The 8,192-nt window shown below is 41.7% G+C and overlaps 1 protein-coding gene across 1 annotated transcript; it reads left to right on the forward strand.

Moving 5' to 3' along the window:
• Positions 1–5,096: 5,096 nt before the first annotated feature.
• On the forward strand, positions 5,097–7,063 carry LOC101337965 (eotaxin-like). The gene is made up of 3 exons (XM_004331120.4): positions 5,097–5,231; positions 6,427–6,538; positions 6,936–7,063. The coding sequence occupies exons 1-3, from the start codon at positions 5,156–5,158 to the stop codon at positions 7,039–7,041; spliced, it is 294 nt and encodes a 97-aa protein (XP_004331168.1). The 5' UTR covers positions 5,097–5,155; the 3' UTR covers positions 7,042–7,063.
• Positions 7,064–8,192: the final 1,129 nt, after the last annotated feature.

Raw genomic sequence — 8,192 nt, forward strand, 5'->3', positions numbered from 1 at the left:
AACATAGTTTTGGAAGTTTTAGTCACAGCAATCAGAGAAGAAAAAGAAATAAAATAAATCCAAATCAGAAAAGAAGAAGTAAACTGTCACTGTTTGCAGATGACATGGTACTATACATAGAGAATCCTAAAGATGCTACCAGAAAACTACTAGAGCTAATCAATGAATTTGGTAAAGTAGTAGGATACAAAATCAATGCACAGAAGTCTCTTGTATTCCTATACACTAATAATGAAAAATCTGAAAGAGAAATTAAGGAAATACTTCCATTTAGTATTGCAACAAAAAGAATAAAATACCTAGGAAAAATCTACCTAAGGAGACAAAAGACCTGTATGCAGAAAACTATAAGACACTGATGAAAGAAATTAAAGATGATACAAACAGATGAAAAGATGTACCATGTTCTTGGATTGGAAGAATCAACATTGTGAAAATGACTCTACTACCCAAAGCAATCTACAGATTCAATGCAATCCCTATCAAACTACCAATGGCATTTTTCACAGAACTAGAAGAAAAAATTTCACAATTTGTATGGAAACACTAAAGACCCCGAATAGCCAAAGCAATCTTGAGAAAGCAAAATAGAGCTGGAGGAATCAGGCTCCCTGTCTTCAGACTATACTACAAACCTACAGTAATCAAGACAGTGTGGTACTGGCACAAAAACAGAAATATAGATCAATGGAACAGGATAGAAAGCCCAGAGATAAACCCACACACATATGGTCACCTTATCTTTGATAAAGGAGGCAAGGATATACAGTGGAGAAAAGACAGCCTCTTCAATAAGTGGTGCTGGGAAAACTGGACAGCTACATGTAAAAGAACGAAATTAGAACACTCCCTAACACCATACACAAAAATAAACTCAAAATGAATTAAAGACCTAAATGTAAGGCCAGACACTATAAAACTCTTATAGGAAAATATAGGCAGAACACTCTTTGACATAAATCTCAGCAAGATCTTTTTTGACTCACCTTCTAGAGTAATGGAAATAAAATCAAAAATAAACAAATGGGACCTAATGAAACTTAAAAGCTTTTGCACAGCAAAGGAAACCTTAAGATGAAAAGACAACCTTCAGAAGGGGAGAAAATAGTTGCAGACGAAGCAACTGACAAAGGATTAATCTCTAAAATATACAAGCAGGTCATGCAGCTCAATATCAAAAGAACAAACAACCCAATCCAAAAATGGGCAGAAGATCTAAATAGAATTTCTCCAAAGACATACAGATTGCCAACAAACACATGAAAAAATGCTCAACATCACTAATCATTAGAAAAATGCAAATGAAAACTACATTGAGGTATCACCTCACACTGGTCAGAGTGGCCCTTACAAAAACATCTACAAACAGTAAATGTGGGAGAGGGTGTGGAGAAAAGGAAACCTTCCTGCAGTGTTGGTGGGAATGTAAATTGATACAGCCACTATGGAGAATAGTAAGGAGGTTCCTTAAAGAACTAAAAATAGAACTACCATATGACCCAGCAAGCCCACTACTGGACATATACTCTGAGAAAACCATAATTCAAAAAGACTCATGTACTACAATGTTCATTGCAGCTCTATTTACAATAGCCAGGACATGGAAGCAACCTAAATGTCCATCGACAGATGAATGGATGAAGATGTGGCCATATATATACAATGGAATATTACTCAGCCATAAAAAGGAACGAAATTGAGTTATTTGTAGTGAGTTGGATGGACCTAGAGTCTGTCATACAGAGTGAAGTAAGTCAGAAAGAGAAAAACAAATGCCATATTCTAACACATGTATATGGATTCTAAAAAAAAAAAAAAATGTTTCTGAAGAACCTAGGGGCAGGACAGGAATAAAGACGCAGATGTAGAGAATGGACTTGAGGACACGGGGATGGAGAAGGGTAAGCTGGAATGTAGTGAGAGGTTGGCATGAATTTATATATACTACCAAATGTATAATAGATAGCTAGTGGGAAGCAGCTGCACAGCACAGGGAGATCAGCTCGGTGCTTTGTGACCACCTAGAGGGGTGGGATAGGGAGGATGGGAGGGAGATGCAAGAGGGAGGAGATATGGGGATATATGTATATGTATAACTGATTCACTTTGTTATAAAGCAGAAACTAACACACCATTGTAAAGCAATTATACTCCAATAAAGATGTTAAAAGAATAATAAAAATAAAAAATAAAACACACCATGTTGCCTTAGGGATTTTGTCAGTGGTCCCCAAGCTTAAGGTCTCTATTCTTTTTTTTTTCTTTTTTAAGAAAGGATTGGAATAAAATGAATGTTAATGTCTCTTTCAATTCTGTGTATAACTTTGCATTATTAGAGGAAATCTGGAGCAGAGCTGCAAAACAAACAAGGAGTCCGGCCTCCTGGGATCCTTGTCCTCTAGTCATCAGTCATTCTTTGGGAAACACTCAGGAAGGTCAGATTTCACAGGGGGGGGACCCACGTTCTGCCCATCACTCAGAGTCATTCCTGACCAAAGCCCCACATTTATCAGGCTCCAGGCCAGAGGCAAGTAATGGATCCAGCTCACATCACCACTGAGTGACAAACTTCCAAGGAAGAGAGACGTGACAGCCAGTGAAGCTGTCCCCACTTGTAAGAGACAGCCAGGCAACTGGACAAAACAGCTACTGAACTTAAACGTTTAAAGATTTAATTTATTTCTACCTACTGAGGTTTCTCTGCTCCAGATGAAATCCAGAGCTTTGAAGCGAAACACAAGAATGTAAAGTTCCTTGCTAATAGGGCCCTCTAAAAACCCAGGAGAGTTATGAAATTATTCCTCCTAAGAGGACATAATCACTCAACCTTATCAGCCAAACATGTTTGAATGTTCCAAACTTGTTGTATTGACACAGCTTTGAAGAGCTTGTTTCCTCCACTAGTGTAACTCAGGCATTCTTGGAGAATGTCCCTAGCATAACATGCCTTTATTTGGAAGCAGTTGGGAAAATTGGGGAGAAGATGTTGACGAAACCATATGATCAGACTCAAGGTCCTTTTCTAGCATCCCCTGGCCCACAAAATCTGCCCCATTTCTAAACACAAATATATAGGAATTTCCACTTACAGAGTAACAGAGTGATCACTCCACTGAGAACTTTATATATATATTAACTCATTTATTTCACCCAACAATTCTCTAAGGTAGGCATGATTATTATTCCCGTCTTAACCTAGCAGAGAGTGGCTAGTAAGTTGTCCATGGTATCCAAGCTAATTAGTGGCAGAACCATCACCGAAACTCAGGATCCTGATTCCAGAGACCACGCTAGACCACTTCATCTGGAGCTGAGCAGGAAAGAGTAAGGAAAATCCAGATTTCCTGGTCTCTACTTAATTCCTTTTTAGGTACTTGTAGACCAGTTACTCTAGATGGGAGCTGAGAGAGCATGTAGGCCAGTAAGTGGACTCTCTTAATCTCGTGTCCATGATGGACACGACCAGTCAGCCACATCACTGTCGTCTACTAATGCAAGCCAAGGCCTCAGAGTCCTTCTCAACACAGCTCTCTGTGCCACCTGTACCAATTTGATACGGGAGTGTAAAGGAAGAGCCCGGAAATGGCCTTACAGTGCCTCCATACCAGTATTCAATTCTGTATTCACCGCAGTGACCCCATTAAAGACTTTAATTAAGGACCTCATTAAAAGACCCCATTAATAATGACCTCCCCTTGCACCATCTCCTACTAGGGGGCCTAGTGTTCTGCACGAAGAGGATACATGTAGGTTCTTGTCTCTTTCTCTTTGATATTTTTAGCCATTGGGCACTTTGTCTGCAATGTGTGCTCAGGGAGTGAGGTTGAACTAGATTGCTGGTTTTCCAAATGTGTTCCTTGAATCCTTGGGGTGTGAGGGCATGTGGGCCAACTATTGTGCTTCAAGCAGACCCAATCCACTACAGTGTATTTGATGAACAAGCTTTGGCTATTTGATTCCATTTGGAAAATGCTTTAGCGGCTAAGCAAATAGCTTAGAAATGCCCAGGAACCTCCATACTGTTTTCCGTAGGGGATGCACCGATTTCCACTCCCACCAATAGCGTCCAGGGGTTCCCTTTTCTCCACATCCTCGCCAACACTTACTGTGCCTTGTATTTTTTATAAAAGCCACCCTAAGAGGTGTGGAGTGATACCTCATTACGGTTTTGATTTGTATTTCTGGGGAGATGTTCGTCAAAGTGTACAAATATTCAGTTATAAGATGAATGAGTTCTGGGGGTCTAATGTACAGCAAGGTGACTCTAGTTAATAATACCATATTATATACTTGAAATTTGCTAATAGAGTAGATCTGAAGTGTCCTCACCATGCACACCCCCCAAAAAGTTAACTATGTGTGGTGATGGAGGTGATGGATGTGTGAGTTAACTTAACTGCAATAATCACTTCATAATGCATGTGAATATCAAACCATCATGCTGTACACCTTCAATATATACAATCTTTATTTGTCAAATTTCCTTAACAAAACTGAGTAAAGAATGCACAGGAAGTCAAGATAAATAAGAAATACTCAGTTCTGATGTCCTATAGCACTAAAATTCCAGGGCACTAAGATTCTGTGACCACTAGATTGAATTATGGGGTGAGTTTCTCATGTGCTACAATTCCTGGGTTCCCAGAGACCAAGCAATGTTCAGAGCTGCTGAGATCTCTCTGTATTTGGATGGGAGCCTACAGAAGTTTAGGGCCCCTTTCCGGCCTCTAAAATCCTAAAGACCACCATGTGAACACAGGGACCAGGGAAGGTACTTGAATCTCCTCATCTCTTCATGCCCTTGGTCTCCCTGACTCTTCCCCCACTGCAGATGGTTCATTTCAGAGAAAGCAGAGCTTGTAAGAATGACCCTCTAAGTTACCATTTGTGCTCGGTCATTCCAAAAACATGTGACAATGAAAAGATGCGTTTGCCTCTTATGTCCTGTTAACTTGCTGGGATCTGGAACAGCAATTCAGGACTTGCCTTTGTCATGATTTGTTCATGACCCTGGCTAAGCAAAGGCTTCCCTGGAAGCTCCCACACCCTGTGATGTCTTTAAAAGGCATGTAGAGCAGCCAGAGCTGCAGAGAGGCTGAGACAAACCCAGAAACCAACAGCTCTCAGACTGAAGCTGGCAACCTCCCCACTCAACATGAAGGTCTCTGCAGCACTTCTGTGTCTGCTGCTCACAGCAGCCATCTTCAGCACCCAGGTGCTGGCTCAGCCAGGTAAGTCCCTTCTCTATGGCAAAGCTGATCACCACCAGAACTGTCAGATCAGCAAGAATCTGCAGAGACTTGCTGCAGACCCCGTCATTTTAAAGACGGGAAAACGGGTCCCACGAGTGGACAAGAAGAGCCCCGACCTCACAATCAGAGAAAGAGCCAGCACTAGAAACCCAGGCTACTGAGGTCAGTCCCCACATTCTTTCCTGACATGAATATTGAGAGTGATGTTTTGTCCATCCATAATCCGGCTGCCTTCGCATGTTTGGGGATGGGGGCACACGAAAGAAAGACCCTCTCTTATTGCAGGCACAGGGGGCATTTTTGTCAGTGGTGGAGAGAAAAAAAATGCTTTGACTGTACACCCCAAAATTTAACTGGATCCCAAGACAGTTTTCAGAAACAGTGGTTAGAGGAAGGGAATGAGGTCCCAGGGGAATCTCTCAAGGTGACGTGTTGTGATTGTATCTATCTGTTTGTATCATAACTCATGTTTTCATCTTCTGATGACTTAGATTTTCTGCATGTATCAGTCTGATAAGACAATGCATGCTGTGGTAACAAACAATCCTAAATTATCAAGGACTTAAAACAACAAAGGTTAATTTCTTACTCATACTAAATATCTATAATGTACTGACTAGAGCTTTGACTTCATATACTCAGGATTCTGGATTGATGGGGCAATTGATGGATTGGGAACATTGCTGCTTACTGTAATGAAGGAAAAGAAAGCTCTCAAGGGTCTTGCACTGACAATTACAACAGCTACCTTAGAAATAATACTTGTCACTTTGTCTTCTCACTTATTGCTCAAAACCAGTTAATGGTTCCAATCAACCAAAAGTGGCCAAGACTTGCAAGTCTACCATGCGTCCAGAAAGCAGAGAACGAAGAGTATTTGATGAGCAGTATTATGACTATCCCTTAGTGACGTAGCTCTTTGTAATGACAAAGTTGGAGCTTATTGCATTGACCAAGCTTTTTCCATAGCCTTGCCTGTAGTGATGGGTCCCTACTGTACAGCTGGGGACACCAAATCAAAGGCAGAGGTACAGGGCCTCAGAGCAGATGGATTCTGCCTCCATCTCTTACATTTCCTTGCCTTCCTGAAATTTCTTTCCTTACAAAGTCATGCTTAAAAATTATCTACATATCATTAGTGCTCAGTCTTTCTATTCATTTCTCCCCAATTCAGCTTCTGTCCCAACTGTCTGCTGCTTTAATATGGCCAGAAGGAAGATCTCCATTCAGCGACTGCAGAGCTACAGAAGAATCACCAACAGCAAATGTCCCCAGAAAGCTGTGATGTAAGTAGACAAAACCTACCCTCTCCCAGCCCCAAATTTCATTTCTGGGGGATAGAGTTCTTGAAACCGCATTAGAGTTAACTGGAGCCTTACACTTAGAGCGTTCCATCTCTATAATCCAATCCATGAGTTTTCACAACAGGAAATTTTCCCTTTGGCTCCCTGCCTAGAAGTTTGTTCAGGTCATACCAGTTCCTTCGAGTCAAGAGCAAGAATGGCTTTACTGAGCCATCAAGAGCAGCCACTGACCCTCAGCATCCCACCCTTCCTCTATCTCCTTCTTCTGCTCTCATGGCAACCCCTTCATCCCATGGCAGATGGTCCTGGAAGGTTTAGGATTAAATTGGCACAAGTTTCAAAGAGGATCCTTAATAAGTTCTTTCCCTCTCTCCCACAGCTTCAGCACCAAGCAGGACAAGAAGATCTGTGTTGATCCCCAGGAGAAATGGGTCCAGGATGCCATGAAGTACCTGGACCAAAAAGCCCAAACTTTAAAGCCATAAATATTCACCTTTTAAAACCAAACCAGAGCCTCAAAACGCTTGATTCATTCTCCCGGTCTTCCTAAGATGTGTTCTGAGATAACCTCATTCCAAAAGGAATGGCTTTTATTTAATAATTTAAAAAAATATTGCATATAAGTTATTGACTTTTTAAAAAATTCTCTGCCATGAATTTTTGTTACTTTTTAAATGTAAAGCTTTGGTTGGGTCCCTCCCCCTCTGTGAGCCCCAATTCAATCCCCTGCAACGTATGAGTAATGTTGTCTCGCTCCTCTTTAATTCCCTGGAATCTTGTAAGGGTCCTGGCAAGGATCATCGATACAAAAATGTTTTGTATTTTTTTTTTTTTATAAATTTATTTATTTATTTATTTATTTTTGCTGTGTTGGGTCTTCGTTTCTGTGCGAGGGCTTTCTCTAGTTGCAGCGAGCAGGGGCCACTCTTCATCGCAGTGCGCGGGCCTCTCACTGTCGTGGCCTCTCTTGTTGTGGAGCACAGGCTCCAGACGCGCAGGCTCAGTAGTTGTGGCTCACAGGCCTAGTTGCTCTGCGGCATGTGGGATCTTCCCGGACCAGGGCTCGAGCCCGTGTCCCCTGCATTGCCAGGCGGACTCTCAACCACTGCGCCACCAGGAAAGCCCTGTTTTGTATTTTTAAGAAGACATTGCTCTTGTGAACCAAAGGTGTGGCTCATAATGTTAAATGGAAATACATATTATTTTAGGAATTCAGAAAAAATATTCTTTATTACAGTCAGCAATCGTATATTTTGTATATTTTGTGGGGAATCTACATTGAGCTGGGAGGGAGAAAGATGGAAGTAGGGGTGAGAGGTATGGTTATGGGGGCGGGAACTGTGTTCCTGAGAAATGGCCTTTTAGTTCTGCTGGTCTTCAATGAGATTCAGGGTAAAACTGACAAGACCAGACAAAACCTTTCCATCCCTCTAATTCCAGTCCCCAAGAGAGGTTTACCAGACCCCAGGTGCTTCAGTCTCTTATTCAGCAGGACTCTCACCACTATTCCTTGCCTGGCCAGCGCCATGCTTGCCCCAAATCTCTCCCATGACCCATCGCAACAGCCTGTGATATTCTCCCTGTGCCTGACATTACTCCTCTGATCATCCTCCAACCCAGGATAAACAGAAAAGAG

Source organism: Tursiops truncatus, chromosome 20 (genome assembly GCF_011762595.2).
Source record: "Tursiops truncatus isolate mTurTru1 chromosome 20, mTurTru1.mat.Y, whole genome shotgun sequence".
In the NCBI taxonomy this organism is placed as follows: domain Eukaryota; kingdom Metazoa; phylum Chordata; class Mammalia; order Artiodactyla; family Delphinidae; genus Tursiops; species Tursiops truncatus.